At 36.8% G+C, this 26,504-nt stretch overlaps 1 protein-coding gene across 1 annotated transcript in view; it reads left to right on the plus strand.

Moving 5' to 3' along the window:
- The window catches only part of LOC131842797 (cytoplasmic aconitate hydratase-like), a 69,255-nt gene that overhangs the window by 5,752 nt on the left and 36,999 nt on the right, over window positions 1-26,504 (plus strand). Inside the window, exons 2-11 of the mRNA XM_059191368.1 lie at window positions 2,346-2,441; window positions 7,765-7,928; window positions 8,707-8,852; window positions 10,600-10,669; window positions 11,272-11,334; window positions 11,584-11,710; window positions 12,950-13,080; window positions 13,949-14,120; window positions 15,565-15,665; window positions 17,823-17,939. Of these exons, the coding sequence (XP_059047351.1) occupies window positions 2,346-2,441; window positions 7,765-7,928; window positions 8,707-8,852; window positions 10,600-10,669; window positions 11,272-11,334; window positions 11,584-11,710; window positions 12,950-13,080; window positions 13,949-14,120; window positions 15,565-15,665; window positions 17,823-17,939 (1,187 nt within the window). The remainder of the gene's footprint in view (window positions 1-2,345; window positions 2,442-7,764; window positions 7,929-8,706; window positions 8,853-10,599; window positions 10,670-11,271; window positions 11,335-11,583; window positions 11,711-12,949; window positions 13,081-13,948; window positions 14,121-15,564; window positions 15,666-17,822; window positions 17,940-26,504) is intronic.

A 26,504-nucleotide genomic window follows, 5' to 3' on the forward strand; every position in this document is an offset into this window, starting at 1 on the left:
ACACACACACACACACACACACACACACACACACACACACACACACACACACACACACACACACACACACACACACACACACACACACACACACACACACACACACACACACACACACACACACACACACACACACACACACACACACACACACACACACACACACACACACACACACACACACACACACACACACATTCACTCACAAGTATTCTCACCACACTCACAAGTATTCTCACGAACATGTTCCACATTAGCATCCTACAACAGCAGTATTATTATTAGCATTATTCTTTAATATCTAGGGAATCTAACTTTCACGTAGGGAATGTAACTGGATGTCCTTCATACAGGTCATTATAATGACCTAGTAAGGACAGCAGTGATTTAAAAAAAAAAATATTGTAGTCGGATTCAGACGATCGCTGTCACATATAAAATAAGTGCGTGCACTCAGTTTTGCGAAAATAAGTCGGTGTTTTAGTTCCATACTTTACAGGGGCCTCAGTCTATGTACATTACTAACAAAAAGGGCTGAGTTTCTTGTCAGTTCTTCTCATAGTTATTTTTAAACTTTCCTGTTTAATATACATTATTTATATTATCGAGACTAGAAGAACTATTTATATTATTAACCGGGTCTGAACACGGACAAATTTTATGGCAAATAAAGGTATTTACCTCTCTCGACGGTTTGACTAGTTTGCACTAGCCGTGGTCGAAGTCAACTCGTGACCACGGCTATGCACTAGCCGTGGTCACGAGTTGACTACGACCACGGTGACTGTAACCTAGCCGAAACATATTTGCCACACAATTAGTTCGTGTTAAGACCCGGTTAATAATATAAATAGTTCTTCTCGTCTCGAAATCATTCCGAACTGACGGTTGATTTTACATATCATAAGAGTCTGTAATAGACCTACATGAATAAAGATGACTCCATTGGATTTAAGAATCCCCTTCTGTCATATAGGTAAACTAAAGTCGGTTCGGTAGGTCCAAGAAGTCACAGAATATTGTCAGGTTCTGGTACTCTGGTTACCATTCCAGGGGATTAAGACAGAATCCCCTTCTGTCATATAGGTAAATAAAATCAGTAGGTTCAAGAAGTCACAGAATATTGTCAGGTTCTGGTACTCTGGTTACCATTCCAGGGGATTAAGACAGAATCCCCTTCTGTCATATAGGTAAATAAAATCGGTAGGTTCAAGAAGTCACAGAATACTGTCAGGTTCTGGTGCTCTGGTTACCATTTCAGGGGATTAAGACACTCATATAACCAGGGGCGGATCTACCTAAGAACTTTTCGAGCTGCAGCCCAGGGCCAGAGGATACCTAGGGTCCCTGGTCCCCACTGAAACGATATTTAGAATATAAAAAATATCTAGAGTGGTAAAAAACCTACAATAAGGTTGATAACCCTGAGACTGAGTTGAATCGACCCATGCGTACGGGTCTATCGAAAGGAACGGCGAATTTCTGGTCGCTTGGTTTTGGTCGGTGTATTTTTTAGTTGAGTAATATAATTAGGTAGGCCCCTGTAGAATATTTTGTTATGGGGCAAAGCAGCTGATATAAATACAATATTTATTTTACAAAAGAGGGCCATTCGCTCCATTTATAGCATGGGTTCCAGGGAGTCTTTGCGAGAGTGCTTTAAGGAATCAAATATTCTCACCGTTGCTTCTCAATATATTTATGAAAATATCATGTATGCCAGGAAGAATATAGACAGTTTCAAAAGAGTTAGTGATTGCACTAATAAAAGCTTACGTAACAATAACAAACTGATTTTACCTAAATGTCGTTTGGCTAAAGTTAGTAATTCGTTTTATGGCAATTGCGTAAGGTTTTACAATAAAATACCAGAGTCTGTTATAAATCTGCCAGAAAAAAGATTTAAATGTCAAATAAAACACTTCCTTTGCAAAAAAGCTTACTATAAAATTGAAGAATTCGTTAACGATAATAATGTTTTTGTAGAAAAATTTTAAATACATAGCACTGACAATATTATCTGATTACACTAATAATGAGTGCGTAGCAATTTCTATGTTGATTATAGCATGCCTCTTACTTGTTGCACTGTAATTATTTATATAAAAAAAACATGTTATATTCAAAAGAGCAACACACAAGTTTCTCGCTCGTTCTTCTTGTGATGAATCTGCATTCCGAATGAGTGGTAGAATCAAAATATGACTATACAAAAGTGCTTGTGATGAGTTTATTTGAATAAAGATTATTTCTATTTCTATTAGATTTAGACTAGGGCCCCACAAATTCTCGATCCGCCCCTGCATCTAATACTACCATAACTAATCATGTTTTTTTTGTTTCAGCTACAAGCAATCCTTACGAGAGATTGCTGAGGACAATTGAGATTAACAATAAAACTTACAAGTATTACGACCTTGCATCTTTTGGCGCCAAATATGGTAAGTACGGTTTTTTTTTTCATTTTTGGCTATTGTCAGTTTTTTTTATATGATACTGGAATGGTGCACCCGCCTGCGCTAACGGTATACGCTGGCGGGGCACCAGTGGAGGATGATAAAAACAAATCATTATTATTAATATATATAGATAATATTTTAAATCTATGTTAGTGGAGACTGGAGACGTACTAATGGAAGAGTGTCGAGTGTTTACAGAAATATTACAAGTGTAGGCAAAAAATTAGTAGTTGCGTACTTTTAAAGATTTAACCATACATACGGACAGACAGCGACAACGACTTTGTTTTATACTAGCTACATCAAACAAATTGAGGACAAAATGGGAGTCGTGTCGTATCAAGAATTTAAGAGCATGATGGAAGATCGCGGAAAGTGGCAAGAGATCCACCGACAAGAGCGTAGCTCATAAATTATGAATGAATGAATGATATATTATCAAATCATTTAAAAACAGTGCACTTCAGTTAAAAATATTATCAGAAGCAATAAAAATGAGACGGTTTTGATAAACTTATTATCGTTTCAGATTAAACAGTACGTTTATTTCTGTACAGTCACATATATATACCAACATCACATCAATATATTTGACGACCTCGGTGGTCTAGCGGTCTAGCACACCGCTTTACGTCCGATGGTCGCGGGTTCGATTCCTCGCACGGCACAAACATTTGTATTTATGAGTATGATTGTATCGGTCTGGGTGTTTTCTATGTATAATATGTATTAGAGCAAGAGCCCACGACGGCCAGACATACGTCATTTTAGTAAACGTGAAAGTTCTTGTATGCGTGTCCCCAACACAGGTAAGAACGATCCCCAAACATGAAACCTGGATCGTGGCTCCTTTGGCAGGTACCAGGTAACAAAGGTGTAAAAAAAATCATATCAAATTCGTTAATTTAAGAAACTCCATATTTTCATATATTGTTCGTAGCATTATTATAACTTGCTCTGCTCGTTGCCAGACACTTAGTGTGGTTCCAACCCCCCTCCGAACCCCCCTAAACTATACTATTTTATAAATAAACTTACGTCATTTTAATAAAGCTGAACTTTATATATATTATTGAGAGAACTATTAAACCGAGTTTCCTAAATTGCCAGACAGTTTTCTTGGCTCGACAACGAGCAGAGCAAGTTATAATACTGTTACGAGCAATATGTGAAAAAATGGAGCATCTTAAAATAATGAATTTGATATGAAATTGTATCCACCGTTGTTACCCAATATACGGTTTCGATGAGTCTGGTATAATAAGGAACCAAGTAAACTGTCTGGCAATTTTTTTTTTAAATTGAGAATCTCTTTGATGAACTGTTGTACCACTTACCATATGGGTGGTCAGTTAAGTTTTATTTGTTTTTTTTTAATTGAGGATCTCTTTGATGAACTGTTTTACCACTTACCATCTAGGTTGTCAGTTTTATTTGTTTTTTTTTTAAATTGAGAATCTCTTTGATGAACTGTTTTACCACTTACCATCTGGGTAGTCAGTTAAGTTTTGTTTTTTTTTTAAATTGAGAATCTCTTTGATGAACTGTTTTACCACTTACCATCTGGGTTGTCAGTTAAGTTTTATTTGTTTTTTTTTAATTGAGAATCTCTTTTATGAACTGTTTTACCACTTACCATCTGGGTGGTCAGTTAAGTTTTATGAAGCGTAGTGTACATGTTGACCTTTACATCTCAAGTTTATGTTGAGGTCAGGCAATTTTAATCATAAAACATGAAACTGTTATCCGTAAATTATATCAATAACAATTTACCGTGCCTGTACTAGGTTAAGGCAAAGTCAAATCATTTATAGACTAGCCGTAACACGCGAATTTGTCCGTTTTTCTTATATTTATGAATATTCTATTTATATATTGACATCTTCATGGTCTAGATTTACCTTGCCTGTACTGTGGGACCGTCTGCTAATCACGTGATCTTTTTTAAGTATTTTTTAACCCTCCCCGTTGGTGAAACGTGGTGAGGTTTAAAACTACCCCCGCCCCTCTCCCCACTCAACGTCACGTGTATTTTTAGTGCCTACAAAGATTCTTAATTTTTTTTAATATCATCTTTAAATACAGGTATAAAATATAATCTTATTTTATTATGAAATTAAGGACCACAATAGAAATGTCTAGACAGAAAGGTTGCAGATTGTTTATGATTGGCATAAAATAAATACACGTGATGTCTTACTGGACCCGCCCTCTCCCCATGTGATGTTTCGTGATTTTTGTCAAATTCCTCCCCCCCTCAAGCCTCAGGCCTCATGGATGGCCCCTAATGTTAAGACAAAGTCATAGTTAATAGACTAGCTGTTGCACGAGGATTTGTCTGTTTTCCTTATGGGGCTGTTCAAGTATTACGTAAGCAGATTTATCACAATTATTTACCCCCCATTCCCCCTGTCAGCAAAAGTAAGCAAAGCTCTTACCCCCTCCCCCCATGCTTACGTAAACATTTCTCAATTAATGTATTGTTTTTTTAGCAAAGACAATGTGAGGGTTGCCATTCGTGTAAAAAATTAAATTACGACCGATGACGTAATCATCATACAGACTCCCCCACCCCCATGTCATCCAAAATAAGCAAAGAAAAGACCCCACGCCCCCCTATAGTGCTTACGTAATACTTGAACGGCCCCTTACTGGACCCGCCCTCTCCCCTTGTGATATTTCGTGATTTTGTCAATTTCCTCCCCCCCTCAAGCCTCACGTGATTAATGGATGGCCCCTAATGTTAAGACAAAGTCATAGTTAATACACTAGCTGTTGCACGAGGATTTGTCTGTTTTTCTTATTGATGAATCAGTCTATTTATATTTTGACGGCCTCGTTGGTCTAGCGCAGCGGTCTACGTTTTACAAATTAAGAGCCAAACATTTTTTTTTCTGTACAGCGGGCCGCCATAGGTTTTTTTATAAGGATTTTTTTATATTAAAAGCACTTTTTATTACTTACTAGCTGTCCCGGCAAACGTTTTGCCTGAAAATAAAAAAAAAATTTGTAGTGGACTACCCCTAACATTTAGGGGGATGAAAAATAGATGTTATATAATGCAGGATATAATGCAGGATATATACTATTATATATCCTGCATTATATATGTATACTAGCTGTTCCCGCGACTTCGTCCGCGTGGAATTTTACTTAATTTTTCTAAAATAAAAGTAGCCTATGTTACTCCTTATTACATCAGCTACCGTCCAATAAAAGTCCCGTCAAAATCGGTCCAGCCATTTCAGAGATTGCCGGAACAAACACACAGACACAAAAATTGTAAAAAATGTTATTTTGGTGTATGTACCGTACCGTATTTATATATCATATGCTACATGTAAAAACGGTTATTTCAATATTACTAACAGACAAACCAATTTTATTTATATGTATAGATGAATTTCATATTTAATAATTCCCGTTTTAACAATCAAATCGTCCTGTAGGACATGGGCCCCACGATGGGAAACACTAGTCTAGACTATTTGTGTACCAAATTTCATTTAAATCGGTTCATCAGTTTGGCGTGAAGGCGAGTTGCTTTCGCATTTATAATATTAATATTAGTAAGTATAATTTTCTGACATTTGCTTTAGTCTCCAAAGAAAATATAATATGTAGATAGTTTGTTGTATTTGTTAAAATGTTTGTCATAGCGAGTATTTGAACATTGATCGTGCGTCCAAAGTTTGAACAAACATTTGCACTTTGGCCTTCAGTATCGGCCTTTCAGCGTTCAAAGTTCATCTATACATATAAATAAAATTGGAGTGTCTGTTTGTAATATTGAAATAACGGTTTTTTACTACATGCATATGAATATAAATACGGTAAATACTTCAAAATAACATTTTTTACAATTTTTGTCTGTCTGTCTGTTTGTTCCGGCTAATGTCTGAAATGGCTGGACCGATTTTGACGGCACGTTTTTTGGCAGGTAGCTGATGTAATAAGGAGTAATATAGGCTATTGTTATTTTAGAAAAAATATTTTTAGAAAAATAAAATTACATTCTATATAATTTATATATATATAGAATCCGAATTTCTATATTTCATTATATAAAATTATCATGTCACAATGTTAGAAAAACGAGCCGTTTGAGCGATCTACTGTATGAAGAGTCGTGACTCATTAAGAGAGAAATTCAAAGAGGCAAATATTCTCACTGTTGCTTCTCAATTTATATATTCAAATATCCTATATGTTCATAAAAATCTTGACTTTATTTCCAAAAAACAGCAACATTCATAATATTAATACTAGATTTAAAGACAAACTTGCTGTCCCTAAGTATGGTTTAGAAAAAGTCAATAGGTCTTTTATGGGAATAGGTATAAAATTTTACAATAAGATACCAAAGGATATGTTGGAATTGCCCTTAAATAAATTCAAAACATCTGTTAAATCATATTTACTGAGCAAGGCCTATTACTCACTAAACGATTACTTGAATGACGAGCGTGCATGGCAATAGTTGTTCATGCACTGAATTTTCATTTAATGTTAGACATAGACACCTATATAAATATACATTGTAAATAAACTGGCTTTAAAAAAAAAAAAGTAATTCAATTGAGTTTCTTGCCAGTTCTTCTCAATTGGATCTATATACCGAACTGGACGGTAGGGAAAAAAATAAAATTATAATGTAAAAATTTGACGTTCATAAGCGGCTAAAATGTCCTACATGAATAAATGTTTTTTGAATCTGAATTTAGTTACTATACTATGAACCATACTATATGAATGTGGATAGATGTAAAAGGATGGGACACCCTAAGAAAAGATGGATTGATTGTATGAAAGATGATATGAATAAAAGAAGAGTATGTTTAGATATGACGGCCGATAGAGAGCAGTGGAAGAGAATGACATACTGCGCCGACCACAAATAATGGGATAAAGGCATAAAATGATGAATGTTAGTTACCATACTCCTCTGAAACGACTTGACAGATTTTTATGAAATTTTATATGCATATTCAGTAGGTCTAAGAATCGGCTACTATCTATTTTTCATACCCCTAAGTGATGAGGGTTGTCCACCCCTAACATTATTTTTTTATTATGTATCATTAAAAAATACATATGGCGCTAACACATACATCGTCATCATCTCAGGCAGGAAGACGTCCACTGCTGGACATAGGCCTCCCCTAAAGATCTCCACGACGATCGGTCCTGCGCTGCTCGCATCCAATGCCTTCCAGCGATCTTGACCAGATCGTCAGTCCATCTAGCATAAAATGAAGTAATAACAATGACATTTGTTGTTAAATAAATCAATTTTCCGCCACAGATCGTCTCCCGTACAGCATCAGGGTGCTTCTGGAGTCCTGCGTGAGGAACTGCGACAACTTCCAAGTACTGGAGAAGGATGTGCAGAACGTCCTCGAATGGGAGAAGAATCAGGCGCAGGATGCTGTGGAAATTGCCTTCAAACCCGCACGGGTTATATTGCAGGTATGTTTGTATGTAACGTAATATAACGTTACTCAAATTCAAATTCAAATTCAAAATATCTTTATTCATGTAGGTCTATTACAGACTCTTATGATATGTCAAATCTACCGTCAGTTCGGAATGATTTCGAGATGAGAAGAACTGACGAGAAACTCAGCTCGTATTTTTTTTTAATGTTGTACATATTTACAATAATACTATTTCATTTAAATTCAAATTTGGGAGAATAGAGTGACCACCAGCATATGCTATATAAAAAAAATCAAAAAATCTAATCAGTGTTCGCAACCTGAACAGACCAGTCCCCACAAGCAGCACCCGTTCACGAGTATGACAGATATTATATATTATTATTATAATAATAATAATCTCAGGACAATTCACACAGCGCCATCTAGACTCACAGACACACACTAAAAGCCAATATATTTACTACACAATGTATATTTATATAGGTGTCTATGTCTAACATTAAATGAAAATCCCGTGCATTGCCATGCACGCTCGTCATTCAAGTAATCGTTTAGTGAGTAATAGGCCTTGCTCAGTAAATATGATTTAACAGATGTTTTGAATTTATTTAAAGGTAATTCTAGTATATCCTGAGTTATCGGAACATAATAATATTATTTAAGTTTGTAAAAGAAGAGAGATAAAAAATAATAATAATAATAATGTCAGGACAATTCACACAGCGCCATCTAGACCCAAGTTAAGCTAGCTAAAGCATGTGTTATGGGTACTAGACAACTGATACTAATACATAGATATATTACAGGATCTGACAGGTGTACCTGCAGTGGTAGACTTCGCAGCCATGCGTGATGCTGTACGGGACCTAGGTGGGGACCCTCAGAAGATCAACCCTATTTGTCCAGCTGATCTGGTCATTGACCATTCCGTGCAAGTGGACTTTGCTAGGACGTGAGTTATTTGTTTTATTATATTGTACTCATGAACAGTGATGGCTGGCTCATACGTCATACTCGTGAACGTAGCTTGTAGAGACTGGTCTGCTCTAAACACTATGACTGATTTAATCTTATTTATTTGACTCTAATAAATTAGTGCTTGTTGGTAGTTTGTATTCACACGTTTCGACTTGTAAATGTAAAATTACAATGATTATTTAAAAGAGCAACACGCAAGTTTCTTGGTCGTTCTTCTTGTGATGAGACAGCTATCCTAACCTAAGTTACTCTTAATTAAATCGGCTACCTACCAAAAAAGGTACCGTCAAAATCGGTCCAGCCATTTCAGAGATTAGCCGAAACAAACAGCCAGACAGACAGAAATAAATTTAAAAAAATGTTATTTTGGTGTAGGTACCGTATTTATATTCATGTGCATGTAGTAAAAAACAGTTATTTCAATATTACAAACAGATACTCCAATTTTATTTATATGTATAGATATGTTACTGCAGGTTTGTTATGTTTTACCAAATTACTGATAAAAAATTAAAGAAAAACCTAAAAAAATGTCGAATAAGTAAAAAAGAAATTTTAGAGTCACCGCCAAGTCACCACACCACCCTTATCACTTAAAAAAATAACACAAGCCCTACGCTTAGCTTGGGACTAGATGGCGCTGTGTGAATTGTCCTGAGGTATAAGATATATTTATAAATATTGAGTATATGTGTAATTATTTATTTAATATTATGTATTATATATGATTATGGACTAGTTTATAATCTTTGTTATTATTATTTTTTTTTTAATTGTTATTTTAATATGGTATACCTAATTTTTTTTTGTAATGCACTGCCTACGTAGATTTCCGTTTCCGCAATGGTTGACTGCAAGAAAATACCTCATGGTGTTAACTCCATTGCATCTATATTTCCGCGGCGCTCGTGTTAATTTATCCCATTAGGAGTGGAATTTATCAAAATCCTTTCTTAGGGGATGCCTACGTTATAGCAGCTTTATGCATGCAAAGTCTCAGCCCGACCGGTTTAAAATTGAGAAAGTTTCATACAAATTTCATCCCCTATTTTATTCCTTTGAGGGTGGAATTAATCAAAATCCTTTCTTAGGGGATGCGTACGTCATAACATCTACCTGCATGCCAAATTTCAGCCCGATCCGTCCAGTGGTTTGGGCTGTGCGTTGATAGATCACTACGTCAGTCACCTTTCAGTTATATATATTTAGATTTGTGCATAAAAGATTTAATAAATAACTATTATTGTTGTTACGTGGTCGTGTGGAATGAGTAGTCATGCTCACTAAAATGTCCAGACATGTGGAAGCGTGGTGGGCCGTGTCATTGGGCTCCCTAAAATATGGTCGAGCGCAGTGATGGCTAGCTCATCCGTCATACTCGTGAACGAGTGCTGCTTGTAGGGACTGGTCTGATCTTATCACTACGACTGATTTAATCTTATTGCATGATTATATTTGACCCAAAAAATTAGTGCTGGTTGGTAGTTTGTATTCACACGTTTCGACTTGTAAATGTAAACTTACAAGGATTATTTAAAAGAGCAACACACAAGTTTCTTGCTCGTTCTTCTTGTGATGAGACAGCTTTCCGAACGAGTGGTAGATAAAAAACAAATTGTTATGATGAATAAATAAGATAAATGAAATAATAAATGAAAGATAAATGATTTCTATTCTATTCTATTCTATTCTTATATATATATTTATACACTTTGTTACAGACCGGACGCACTGAACAAGAATCAAGAATTGGAATTTGAAAGAAACAAGGAGAGATTTCAATTTTTAAAGGTAAATCTTTACTATTACGAGTACATAGTATAAAACAAAGTCGCTGTTGCTGTCTGTCCATATGTATGCTTAAATCTTTAAAACTACGCAACGGATTTTGAAACGGTTTTTTTTTAATAGATAGAGTGATTCTAGAGGAAGGTTTATATATATAATACGTGTACACCGTGCGAAGCCGGGGCGAGTTGCTAGTTACATAATATAAAACAAAGTCGCTGTCGCTGTCTGTCCCTATGTATGCTTATATCTTTTAGATTACGCAACGGATTTTAATGCAATTTTCAGCAATAGATAGAGTGATTCAAGAGGAAGGTTTATATGTATAATACTTGCGTGTTATAGTATAGAACTAGTTGAGAATTTCAAAGATTACAAATCTTTGAAATGCATCAGTGCGAAGCCGAGACGGTAGTAATGTATGTACATATATTAGAGTTTCATATACTAGTAGTTGCTACCCCGACTTACCCCTAATGCTTTTAGGTTCAAATCAGAAATTAAAGAAAATCTCTGCGTGTTCAATTTAGACTTACTCTCCGGTGATGGTAACACTGATAACAGATAAATGTTTTATTTATTAATGTTTAATATTTTTGTTGTAGTGGGGTGCCCAGGCGTTTGATAACATGTTGATAGTGCCCCCAGGATCTGGTATTGTTCATCAGGTATGTTTTTGAATCATCAATTATCATTGTTTTTGACATCATCAGTAGAATTATGACTCCACTGTTACTATAACATCATCATCACACCATCGTTATCACCAGACTAGACCTTACTCTATTAATTATTACAATATCATTAATTTCCGTCTTCATTAGTAAAATCATGATGCCACTGTTACTATATCATCACCATCACACCATTGTTATCACCGTCATCACCAGACATTACTCTCACTGTATCACTTCCAGGTGAACTTGGAATATTTGGCGCGAGTGGTGTTCTCCGGTGATACGCTGTACCCAGACTCCGTGGTGGGGACAGACAGTCACACAACCATGATAAACGGCCTCGGCGTCGTCGGCTGGGGCGTTGGTGGTGAGTGGGGCTATTATTTAACTTCATGCACAAAGATAAAGGATAGTGACTATTTCTGACGCCAAGCAGCTAGCTTTATAAGCTACTTTTTTTTTTTATATCATAATTTGAGCGCGTTTGACCGCAATCTCACTTAACATCAGGTGAGATTCGGTCAACGCAATCTCACCTGATGTAAAGTGATGATGTGGTCTAAGCTGTTACACGGAAGCTCACTTGTTACACTTTTGAATATAGGATGAGATAATGCAGTTTTTTTTTTAAACAACGATGGTGGCAAACTGGCATCTGATGGTAAAAGGTCACCTGCCCGTTACCGACACTTAAGAAACCTTAATATACTCATCCTGAAAAACCCCATACTGTAGTCTGTATAAAAAAACCTCGGCAGGTAGTTTATTCTACAATGTAAGTGTACGCCGGAGGAAGCTCCTCTGAAATGGCAATGTCATCCCTATGATGATGAAATACCTATCATCTGTCATCACCGTCATCATCACCATCCATCTATATCATCATCATCATCCATCTATATTTCAAAAGCATCTACATACATTATTTTTATTATCTTCGCAACCAGGAATATATAATCTAAATATATATAACTCACAAGGTGACTGACTGACATAGTGATCTATCAACGCACAGCCCAAACCACTGGACGGATCGGGCTGAAATTTGGTATGCAGGTAGTTGTTATGATGTAGGCATCCGCTAAAAAAGGATAGTGATTAATTCTACCCCCAAAGGGATAAAATAGGGGATGAAAGTTTATATGAAACTTTGTCAATTTTAAACCGATCGGGCTGAGACTTGCATGCATAAAGCTACTATGACGTATTCATCCCCATAGTAAGGATTTTGATAAATTCCACCCCTAAGAGAATAAATTAACGCGAGCTAATATTATATAACCAAAAGCTAGTATTGTATAATATATACTAGCTGTCCCGGCAAACGTTGTTTTGCCTTCAAATAAAAAAAAAATTAGGGGTGGACTACCCCTAACATTTAGGGGGATGAAAAATAGATGTTGGCCGATTCTCAGACCTACTCAATACACTCACAAAATTTCATGAGAATCGGTCAAGCCATTTCGGAGGAGTATGGGAACGAAAACTGACACGAGAATTATATATATAAGATGATCATCATCATTATCATCAGCACACTGCAGTCCACTGCTGGACATAGTATTTATATATTACTTTAATTTATTTCTATTTTGTACCCAATCAGGAATTGAAGCGGAAGCCGTGATGCTGGGGCAGGCTATCAGCATGCTGCTACCCAAAGTGGTGGGCTACAAGCTGGTCGGGGAGCTGAACCCGTTAGCGACGTCTACCGACCTGGTCCTCACCATTACGAAGGTATATGTGTATTTATTTACTAGCTGCTTCCTGTGACTTAGTCTGTGAATAATAATACTATTTGTTTGGGAAACTACTCTGCTACCAAAATGTTAGGGAATTTACTCTCTGTATATATATAGTGAAAAATGAGTGGAAGAGTCAGTCACGTACCTGTATGGTTCTGCGGATTTCTTGGGCATTAGGGTCTCGAAGATATCTTCGCTAGCTTTCCAGTTTCACAGTAGGTTTCACAGTTCTAATTTATTTTAATTCACAACACAATGCGCGCGCGCGTCAAGCCCGCTGTACGGTCAGTTCAGTACTAGGTAAGGGAGGGGAGGCAAAGGCGCGGGAACAGAAAACTAACGGACTCTAATATAATAATCTGTGCTTACGATGTTACAGGGTAGATTTTGAACACTATTGTATTGACTTAGTGGAGTAACTTGAAACAGTCATGCTCGCTATAAAGTTCAAACTTGTAGCGGCGTGGTGGGCCGGGTCGATGTTTTTTTTTTATATGTTAATGAAATGGTGCACCCGCCTGCGCTAATGGTTTACGCTGGCGGGGCACCAGTGAGGTCAGGTCAGTTAGCCCATCGTGACAAATTCACGAAGAATTTATCACGATGGTTTCCAGGGGGAACCGCGTGGAGGTCAACCTGACATGGTGCATTGCTAGTAATGGGGTCATTAGTCCACATTATTAACAATTCCATTCCCCTGGCTGGGTCAATGTGCCTCTAATATGGTTGAGTGCAATGATGAGTGGCTCATCTGTCATACTCGTGAACGGGTGCTGCTTGTGGGGACTGTTCGGCTTACGTACAGATATTACAATTTTATTTATATGTATAGATTAAGGAAATTTTTATTTATTTCACAGCATTTACGTTCCCTGGGCGTGGTGGGGAAGTTTGTGGAGTTCTTCGGACCTGGAGTGTCTGCTCTTAGCATAGCGGACAGAGCAACGGTAGCCAACATGTGTCCGGAGTTCGGTGCCACGGTCGCACACTTTCCGGTGGACAACCGCTCGCTGGGCTACCTCGCTCAGACAAGTGAGTTACACACATATAATAGAATATATTAAAAAAAACACGTGGGAAACAAGCATACGGCCCGTCTTATGGTAGAGGTTTTTTATACTTCGATGGTGGTATTGATTGTTAATAGAGGTTTTTTGATACTATGATGGTGGTAAATAAGCATACGGCCCGTCTGATGACAGATAGGGTAGGCAGACGCTTTTTTATACTACGATGGTACTAAACTCGCATACGGCCTGTCTAATGACAGCGACTTTTTATACTTTGCTGCGAGATATTGCATCTCTGTGCATTTTCTACCGCATATATCACGGGGAGTGTTCTGAGGAATTGTTCGGATTAATACCAGCTGCTGAGTTTCACCACCGCACCACCCGCCAGAAACTGAAATACCATCCTGATCATCTGGATGAATGGCGGTCCTCCACAGTGCGGTTTTCTAGAAACTTTTTGCCACGCACAACCACATTGTGGAATCACCTTCCAGCAATGGTATTTCCGAACCGATACGATATTGAAACCTTCAAGAAAAGAGCTTATTCCTTTTTAAAAGGCCGAAAACGTACTTGCAATTCTTCTGGTGTTGCGGGTGCTCATGGGCGGCGGCAATCACTTACCATCAGGTGAGCCGCATGCTCGTTTGTCCCCTGTGTTATAAAAAAAATTCTATGATGGTTGAAAACAATGGATGCCTGAAACACTAGGGGTATCTGTAGGGAAACACATTAATAAAAAATCTTAATTTTTTGATTTGATTTAAATACATCTTCATATATTAATTACCACATTTTTTTTATGCTACGATGGTGGTACACAAGCATACGGCCCGTCTGATGACAGATGGGGTAGGCAGAGGCTTTTTTATACTACAATGGTACTAAACAAGCATACATACGGCCCGTCTGATGGTTAACGGTTACCGTAGCCTATGGATGCCTGAAACACTAGGGGTGTCGGTAGGAAAAAACATTAATAAAAAAATCTTGATTTGCTGATTTGATTTGATTTGATTTAAGTACATCTTGATATGTTAATTACCACATTTTTTTTATGCTACGATGGTGGCAATGAAGCATACGGCCCATCTGATGGTAAATGGTTACCGTAGCCTATGAACGCCTGAAACACCAGGGGTATCACTTGCGCGTTGCCGACCCTTAAGAAGCCTTAATATACCCTTCTTGAAAAACCCCATGCCGTCGTCGCTAAAGAAAGCTTCGCAGGTAGTTCATTCCACAATATAAGTGTACGCGGGATGTTTGCACCGGGCGAGGAATCGAACGCGCGACAATCGGAAGTAAAGCGATGTGCTACACCGCTAGACCACCGAGGCCGTCTCTACAATTTAGATTTCAGATACAATTATTCAATTTCAGATACAATTATTCAATTTCAGATACAATTATTCAATTTCAGATACAATTATTCAATTTCAGATACAATTATTAAATTTCAGATCGTGATAGCAGCAAGATAAAGCTGATTGAGGAATATCTACGAGCAACGAAGCAATTCAGAGATTACAATAACGCGAATGAAGATCCTATTTTCTCTGAGGTAAAGTAGCCATTGCCAAATAAAACAACTGTTAAACCAAAGGAAATAGCTCAAACATCCTGTTTTCTACGTATATGTTATATGTATTTATATAAAAAAAATACTTTGTTATGTAGTTATTAATAGAGATGTGCTAACTCGTAATAGACATGACTCGAGTTAACTCGAGTTGAAATTCAGGTAACTCGAGTTTACTCGAGTTGACGCGAGTTGACTCGAGTTACCTGGAATAAAAGGTTTTTTTTATTATTTCGAACATTTCTAATATTTTTGGGCGCAGCTAGCCTTGAAAGCTTCACCGAACTATAGGGGGCGAGTAGAAATGACACTTCAAAGCCGCGGAAGGACTTATAGAACGCATAATCATTTTAATAATAAGATAACCGGACGAATATGCGAAAATAAAAATAAGAACCTCAAATCAATATTATTTTTTTATGGATGATAATGGAATGACTCCTCACACGCCGGCGCTAACGGTTTACGCTGGCGGGGCACCAGTGGAGGATGATAAGATGAGCATGAGGTCAGGTCAGTTAGCCCATCGTGACAAATTCACTAAGCATTTATCACGATGGTTTCCAGGGGGAACCGCGTGGAGGTCAACCTGACATGGTACATTGCTAGCAATGGGGTCAAATCAATATTGAAATATTTGTGACGAGTGAAGATTGTATAGTTAATTTTAAACTTTCGTGTTTAATATACATTATTTAAATTATTAACCGGGTCTTAACACCTGAGAGGTAAACCTTTATTTGCCATAAAATTATTCGTGTTAAGACATGGTTAATAATTTAAATATTGAAAATTGTATGATATGAAATGATCGGAAAATTTCATCTCATTGTCAGTTCGAAGACAGAATCATGCTCTCGCTCTTTCACTTGATTCATTCATTACCAGTTGAATTCTTCTCGAGTTAACTCGAATTATGTGCATCTCTAGTTATTAAATACTTTATTGGTTGCGGAAGTCCATTGAACTTCCAATGTGAACTGTTCTTCAAATTACTGAAACTGAATATTTGTGTACATATGTATTAAAACGGCATTACGCTGACGGTCCATGTGATATGTAACACTATGTGATGATGGTCAGAATTTGACGACCAAACAATCAACTAGGCTTCCAAGCTATAATAAAATTTCATACAACGCTTGATAATGCCCCGTTCAGAGGCAAAACACATCGTAATATAGGTGTAGATAGGCATAACCTTAAAATAATGATAGGAACAATAACGGGCCATTGTTCCTTAAACAAACTTATACAAAATTGATGCTACAGACAGTCCCCTTTGTCGGGGCTGCTTTAAAGCTGAAGAAACGGCGGCTCACGTAATCCTGGTGTGCACGGCAGTGGCCCAACAACGGAAACAAATCCTCGGAACGGTGAGGTCGCTCCGTGAAGCCTGTGAAAACACCAGGAGTCTTCTGCGCTTTTGGGAGGAGCTTGGCTGGCTACTTTAGTAGTCTGGCTCTGCACGCACAACGGCCCGAATGAGAGGCTAATTGCGGAGACTGGAGTCCAACATACAATACAATAGGTGTAGATGGCGGTCGGTGTAGATAGGTGGTCAATCACGGTCGGAATTTGATCACCCATAGAAGTAATGCTTCCAGCAGCGGTGGTCAGATTTCCGCACTGACTGTTTGTGGTCTCACACATGATAATGGTAGCACAATTAAAGAAAATAATATAAATATATGAAGTAACCTTCCAGATACTGTAAAGTGATATATTAATAAACAAATAGCAGGCACGATTTTACGATTCTATTTATATAAAGAAACCAATATATTTTAATTATATAAAGTGCCCCTAGTGCACTTTATTCTCTCGAATTTTAGAATGATCATCATCTGCTTCTTCCTTATCCCATTTATTTGGGGTCGGCGTAATATGTTTTTCGCTTCCATTCATCCCTGTTCTCAGTCATCGCGACATTTACTTCCTTTCTTTTCCTCTTCGAATTTTAGAATGAATCTGTATTGTTGTAAACATTGTTTGAACTGAGTTTCTTGTCAGTTCTTCTCATCTCGAAATCATTCCGAACTGACGGTAGATTTGACATATCATAAGAGTCTGTAATAGACCTACATGAATAAAGATATTTTGATTGAATAGTAAAAGAAAACTTGATGCCATTTCCAGGTGGTAGAATTGGATCTGTCGACAGTTGTGACGTCAGTAAGTGGACCCAAGAGACCCCAGGACCGCGTCTCCGTGTCCGTGATGAAGAAGGACTTCCAAGAATGTCTCACTAATAAGGTAAGTGTTAAATTTTACTTGCAGTTCAATAATAGCGTACATTTACAACACTGATTCAATAAATCAACTAAATCTTCATTTAAAAGAGCAACACACAACTTTCATGCTCATTCTTCTTGTGATGAGTCTACGTTCCTAATGAGTGGTAGAATAAAAAATATGACTATTTAATAGTGCTTGTATTGAGTTTATTTGAATAAAGATTATCTCTATTTCATATCCAGCGACTGAGTTTGTGACATATCTACTGAGTTTGTGACAGTTACAACTAATGTAACCCAGTCAAGTTCAAAAATACAAAATAAAAATAAAATTCATAACTCAGTTACAACAATTTCATACCGCGTGACTGAGTTACTGACATATCCTCACACATCTTTTTGCCTCGCACAACCACATTGTGGAATCACCTTCCAGCAATGGTATTTCCGAACCGATACGATATTGAAACCTTCGAGAAAAGAGCTTATTCCTTTTTAAAAGGCCGACAACGTACTTGCAATTCCCCTGGTGTTGTGGGTGCTCATGGGCGGCGGTAATCACTTACCATCAGGTGAGCCACATGCTCGTTTGTCCCCTGTGTTATAAAAAAAAAAAATATCCGCTGAGTTTGTGACTGCTACAGCTACAAGACAAGCCTAGATTATATAAAAAAGTATAGAATATATAAAATAAAATTGTACTTTGAAAAATTAAATGTAAATTGAGTAACGTCTCTTAATCACAACAATCTCATACCCAGTGACTGAGTTATTGGCATGCCTACTGAGTTTGTGACTGCTATGACTAATAGACAGTAGAGCCGTGTAACCAGTGAATCAAATAACAGAAAAAATCACAAAATTATAACGTCTCTTAGTCACAACAATCTCATACCCAGTGACGTGAGTTATTGACATGCCTACTGAGTTTGTGACTGTTATGACTAATAGACAGTAGAGCCGTGTAACCAGTGAATCAAATAACAGAAAAAAATCACTAAATTATAACGTCTCTTAGTGACAACAATCTCATACCCAGTGACTGAGTTATTGACATGCCTACTGAGTTTGTGACTGCTATGACTAATAGACAGTAGAGCCGTGTAACCAGTGAATCAAATAACAGAAAAAAATCACAAAATTATAACGTCTCTTAGTGACAACAATCTCATACCCAGTGACTGAGTTATTGACATGCCTACTGAGTTTGTGACTGCTATGACTAATAGACAGTAGAGCCGTGTAACCAGTGAATAAAATAACAGAAAAAAATCACAAAATTATAACGTCTCTTAGTCACAACAATGTCATACCCACTGACTGAGTTATTGACATGCCTGCTGAGTTTGTGACTGCTATGACTAACAGACGTACATCCGTGTGTAATGATTCAAGTAACAGGAAAAATACACTAATTTTGGTGTCTCTTAATGGCAACACTCTCTCACCCAGTGGCAGAGTTATTTATTTAACTTCAATGCACAATAATAGTACAGTACATTTGGCGGTCTGAAGACCATGCGGCATTTTCTACCAGGCAACCATAGCTGGTGCAGAGAATAATTGTTGGCGGCATATAATAAATGATAAATAAAATGCAACAAAATATAATATACAATATAACAGAAGAAATTACCAAATTTTAATGTATCCGACTAACAACAATCCCATACCCAGTCGCCATGCCTACTGAGTTTGTAACTGCTATGACTAACAGACAACATAATACAGTATTTTACTACATGCATACTAATATAAATACGGTACATACACCAAAATAACATTTTTTACAATTTTTGTCTGTCTGTCTAAAAAAGAAAAATTCACTGTATTAAATACTGAGTAACGTCTTTTAGTTGCAACAATCTTAAACCCAGTGACAGAATTATGACATGTCGACTGAGTTTGTGACTGCTACAAGTAATAGACAAACCAGACGATTCTAGAAAAATAAAGCTGAAAAAAAAACCACTATTTTATAAACTGAGTAATGTCATTTAGCAACAACAATCTCATACCCAGTGACAGAATTGTGACATGTCTACTGAGTTTGTGACTGCTACAACTAATAGATAAACCAGACTATTCTAGAAAAATAAAGCTGAAAAAAAAAACTTATAAACTGAGTAATGTCATTTAATAACAACAATCTCATACCCAGTGACAGAATTGTGACATGTCTACTGAGTTTGTGACTGCTACAACTAATAGATAAACCAGAGTATTCTAGAAAAATAAAGCTGAGAAAGAAAAAACTTATAAACTGAGTAATGTCATTTAATAACAACAGTCTCATACCCAGTGACAGAATTGTGACATGTCTACTGAGTTTGTGACTGCTACAACTAATAGACAAACCAGACGATTCTAGAAAAATAAAGCTGAAAAAAATATATTATAAAATTAAGAAACTTTGTCAGTTACATCTCATAAAAATAAAACAAAAGAAGAACACACTGTATATTAAAAACTGAGTAATGTCTTTTAGTAACAACAATCTATACCCAGTGACAGAATAGTGACATGTCTACTGAGGTTGTGACTGCTACAACTAATAGGCAAACCAGACGATTCTAGAAAAATAAAGCTTAAACACTTTTATAAATTGAGTAATGTCATTTAGTAACAACAATCTCATACCCAGTGACAAAATTGTGACATGTCTACTGAGTTTGTGACTGCTACAACTAATAGACAAACCAGACGATTCTAGAAAAATAAAGCTGAAAACAAAAACACTATTTTATAAACTGAGTAATGTCATTTAGCAACAACAATCTCATACCCAGTGACAGAATTGTGACATGTCTACTGAATTTGTGACTGCTACAACTAATAGATAAACCAGAGTATTCTAGAAAAATAAAGCTGAGAAAGAAAAAACTTATAAACTGAGTAATGTCATTTAATAACAACAGTCTCATACCCAGTGACAGAATTGTGACATGTCTACTGAGTTAGTGACTGCTACAACAAATAGACAAACCAGACTATTCTAGAAAAATAAAGCTGAAAAAAATATATTATAAAATTAGGAAACTTTGTCAGTTACATCTCATAAAAATAAAACAAAAGAATAACACACTGTATATTAAAAACTGAGTAATGTCTTTTAGTAACAACAATCTATACCCAGTGACAGAATTTTGACATGTCTACTGAGTACATGACTGCAACAACTAATAGACAAACCGGAAGATTCTAGAAAATATCACAAAAGAATAATTCACTATATTGTTTAGTTACATCTCAAAAAATAAAACAAAAGAACACACTATATTAAAAACTGAGTAACATCTTTTAGTGACAACAATCGTATACCCAGTGACAGAATTGTGACTTGTCTACTGAGTATCTGACTGCTGCAACTAATAGACAAACCAGACGAGTCTAGAAAACTAAAACTGAAGAAATATTCACTATATTAAAAACTGAGTAACATCTTTTAGCAACAACAATCTTATACCCAGTGACAGAATTGTGACATGTCTACTGAGTATCTGACTGCTGCAACTAATAGACAAATCAGACGAGTCTAGAAAACTAAAACTGAAGAAATATTCACTATATTAAAAACTGAGTAACATCTTTTAGTGACAACAATCTCATACCCAGTGACAGAATTGTGACATGTCTACTGAGTATCTGACTGCTGCAACTAATAGACAAATCAGACGAGTCTAGAAAACTAAAACAGAAGAAATATTCACTATATTAAAAACTGAGTAACATCTTTTAGTGACAACAATCTCATACCCAGTGACAGAATTGTGACATGTCTACTGAGTATCTGACTGCTACAACTAATAGACAAACCAGACGATTCTAGAAAAATGAAGAAATATTCACTATATAAAAAAATGTTAATGACAACAAATTCAAACCCAGTGACAGAGTTTTATTTTATTTATTTAACTTTAATGCACAAAAACTACGTGTACATATGGCGGACTTAACACCTTGCAGCGTTATCTACCAGGCAACCATGAGTGTTGAGTGAGTTTTAACATGTCAACTGAGTGTTTCAATATTTTATAATGGCAACAGTGAAACCATCAAATCAAGAAATTCGAAAACCTCGCAAATATCTCATTAAATTATTCTTGTGATGAGTCTGCATTCCAATTGTAGAATAATAAAATAATAATAATCTTACGACAATTCACACAGCGCCATCTAGACCCAAGTTAACCAGCTAATGCTTGTGTTATGGGCACTAGACTGACACAATACCGCTCTAATAACAATAGTAACTATTTATTTATTTTATTTATTTATTTATTTAATTCAGGCTACATGGCCCATATTATAAATACCTTATAGACTAACATACATAAGAAATAATAATCAAATATGTAAAATAAAATTGTCTCTATGGTCACGGCACTGACGACGGCAATCTGCCACGGTAGCGCCGATAGACCACCCCTTCGGCCAGTAGTCCTCCTTCATGAAGGTGGGCAGCATATTGGTGGGGACCAGGGCCACGAACGCTTTGAAGCTCGCGTTGTGGCTCGATTCCAACTGCGTCACCCTAAATGTCAGGTTGCTTTTAGTCCGGATGTAGTCAACAATGTCCTGTTCCTTGGTAGCGTAGTGTAGGCGGGATAGGTACATTGCCGTGGTCGGTGTTTGTTTTATACTACACAGGCAGGTAAAAACATTTACTTAATTGTGTGGAATTACTAATGACGGTACAATAAATGGAATTTACAATTTCGTGAAAGTTTAACGCACAATGCATTTCAAAGAAGTTAAATTTGACATAATGTATGTAGTCATTAGTAAATTATGTTTAATAATTGTATGAGTTTAAATTACTATCTTTATATAAATAAATTTAATATAAGCACTTATGAATTACGCAGACTCATTACAAGAAGGACGAATAAGAATTTTGGGGTGTGGCTCTTTTATGTTGTTTGTTATGTTGGTACACTTGTGTGGTTGCACACACCATCAAGTTGTCATATATTAAATGATATTTTTTCGGACTACTCTAATGCTGTTGGCCGCAGCTGGCCTTTACAGATTCGCCTCACGATAGGGGGCGAGTGCAGATGGCACTCCAAACCAAAGGAAGGACTTATGGAGCGGCTGAAGGCCAACTCCTGCCTGACGGATACGACTTTAGTCTGAGAGCACCACTAGGGGTTCGAACCTCGGCTCAGGCCGTCGTAATATCGATCCCCGTTTGAATTGGACGGGGGTCGTTCGGAGGGGGGATATTACACGAGTGCGATACGAACCCGTGTACGTGTGACTTGTGTCTACTACGCATATCTAACAGATATTTAAGAATGTATGCGAATATAAACTGCCAAATACCAATAGCAAAAGTACATACCATATTTTAGGGACCCGAAAGTCCCGTCCCATCACGCCACTACCTAGATATTTAGGTGAGAATGACTCACTCTTGACACTCGACCACAACCACAAAGATATATAATTTCTCAAGCGCCACGATGTGATAAGACTAGTAATATGAATGAGTGATATTTCTAAATTGTCTAAATTACATTGACTATACAATATTGGAAACTTTGGATTCTTTATTGTTGGCGTTAGTAATAATAATAATAATCTCAGGATAATTCACACAGCGCCATCTAGACCCAAGTTGAACTAGCTGAAGCTTGTATTACGGGTACTAGATAACTGATACAAATACATAGATTTTTTTTGTAATACATACATATTATACATAGAAAACACCCAGACCGATACAAACAATCATACTCATGAATACAAATGTTTGTGCCGTGCGAGGAATCGAACCCGCGACGGATGTAAAGCGGTGCGCTATACCACCGAGGTCGTCTAATTAATCGTCATTAGCTCACGTTATTACACGTATTTCTGGGTCACTATGTCTAAGCGGTAGCATCACGCACCCAGTGACAGAAATTATAACATGTCTACTGACCGAGTGACTGCTACTGCTATAGACAACTGTAGACATTATTACACAACTGTAGAAGTCACTCATGATCTTTAGAGACCATGTATTTTCTTCTGTGTCACCATGTCTAAGCGGTAGCATCACGTACCCAGTGACAGAACTTATAACATGTCTACTGAATGAGTGACTGCTACTGCTATAGACAACTGTAGACATTTTTAGACAACTGTAGAAGTTATTTATGATCTTTAGAGACATGTACTTTCTTCTGCGTCACCATGTCTAAGCGGTAGCATCACACACCCAGTGACAGATGTTATAACATGTCTACTGAATGAGTGACTGCTACTGCTATAGACAACTGTAGAAGTTATTTATGATCTTTAGAGACATGTACTTTCTTCTGCGTCACCATGTCTAAGCGGTAGCATCACGTACCCAGTGACAGAACTTATAACATGTCTACTGAATGAGTGACTGCTACTGCTATAGACAACTGTAGAAGTTATTTATGATCTTTAGAGACATGTACTTTTTTCTGCGTCACCATGTCTAAGCGGTAGCATCAGACACCCAGTGACAGATGTTATGACATGTCTACTGAATGAGTGACTGCTACAGCTTATGACTCCATCTTGATTTCTGAGTTATCTAAAAATGGCAAAGATTATGTTTATACATATATATGAAAACAGTTCATTTCTGCTTTGTCGTCATGTCTAAACGTTAGCATCATGTACCCAGTGACAGAACTAGTAACATGTCTACTGAGTTAATGATTGCTATAGTTTAAGACGATTTCTTCAACATACAATTGAAAAGTTATATTTTTTATCCATGAACTTACTGACATATTTTTGTGTCACTACGTCTAAGCGGTAGCATCACGCACCCAGTGACAGAAATTATAACATATCTACTGAGTGAGTGATTGCTGTAGCTTAAGACATCTTCTCGGACATTTCTGAGTGTTCTAAAAAAATACATATAACTATAATTATATTTCTTGATGTTATTCTGTCTAAGCGGTAGCATCACGTACCCAGTGACAGAACTTATAACATGTCTACTGAATGAGTGACTGCTACTACTTATGACTACTTCATGATATCAGAGTTATCTAAAATAATTGCAAAGAGTAGGTGCATAAAGTTTAATATCGTTTGCGTTATTCTGTCTAAGTGGTAGCATCACGCACCCAGTGACAGAACTAGTAACATGTCTACTGAATGAGTGACTGCTACGACTTATGACTACTTCATAATTTTGTAGTTATATAGGAAAAACATAGAATAAAGTTGACAACTTCTTCTGCGTCACCACGTCTAAGCGGTAGCATCACACACCCAGTGACAGATGTTATAACATGTCTACTGAATGAGTGACTGCTACTCCTATAGACAACTGTAGAAGTTATTTATGAAACATGTACTTTCTTTTGCGTCACCATGTCGAAGCAGTAGCATCAAGCACCCAGTGATAGAAATTATAACATGTCTACTGACCGAGTGATTGCTGTAGCTTAAGACATCTCGGCAATTTCTGAGTCCTCTAAAAAATACATATAATTTTAAATATATAATTATATTCCTTGGTGTTATTCTGTCTAAACAGTAGTATCACGTACCCAGTGACAGAACTAGTAACATGTCTACTGAATGAGTGACTGCTACGACTTATGACTACTTCATAATTTTGTAGTTATATAGCAAAAAGTATATGCATGCAAAAATGCATAGTATAAAGTTGAACACTTTTTCTGCGTCATCATATCTATGCAGTAGCATCACGCACCCAGTGACAGAAATTGTAACATGTCTACTGAATGAGTGACTGCTACTGCTATAAATAACTGTGGACATTATTAGACAACTGTAGAAGTTATTCATGATCTTTAGAGACATGTACTTTCTTCTGCGTCACCATGTCTAAGCGGTAGCATCACACACCTAGTGACAGATGTTATAACATGTCTACTGACCGAGTGACTGCTACTGCTATAGACAACTGTAGACATTATTAGACAACTGTAGAAGTTATTCATGGTCTTTAGAGATATGTATTTTCTTCTGCGTCAGCATGTCTAAGCGGTAGCATCACTCACCCAGTGACAGAAATTGTAACATATCTACTGAATTAGTGATTGCTACTACTTAAGACATCTCTATAATTTGCGAGGAATCTAAAAGAATACATAGATTATTCATTAGTTTACATACATGTAGTTTCCTTCTGCGTCACCATGTCTCAGCGGTAGCATCACTCACCCAGTGACAGAATTACTAACATGCCTACTGACCGAGTGACTGCTACTGCTATAGACAACTGTAGACATTATTAGACAACTGTAGAAGTTATTCATGATCTTTAGAGACATGTACTTTCTTCTGCGTCACCATGTCTAAGCGGTAGCATAACACACCCAGTGACAGATGTTATAACATGTCTACTGACCGAGTGACTGCTACTGCTATAGACAACTGTAGACATTATTAGACAACTGTAGAAGTTATTCATGATCTTTAGAGACCATGTATTTTCTTCTGCGTCACCATGTCTAAGCGGTAGCATCACACACCCAGTGACAGATGTTATGACATGTCTACTGAACGAGTGACTGCTACTGCCATAGACAACTGTAGACATTATTAGACAACTGTAGAAGTTACTCATGATCTT

This window comes from Achroia grisella, unplaced genomic scaffold (assembly GCF_030625045.1).
Source record: "Achroia grisella isolate CSIRO2021 unplaced genomic scaffold, CSIRO_AGI_Agris_v1 utg2471, whole genome shotgun sequence".
Lineage (NCBI taxonomy): Eukaryota > Metazoa > Arthropoda > Insecta > Lepidoptera > Pyralidae > Achroia > Achroia grisella.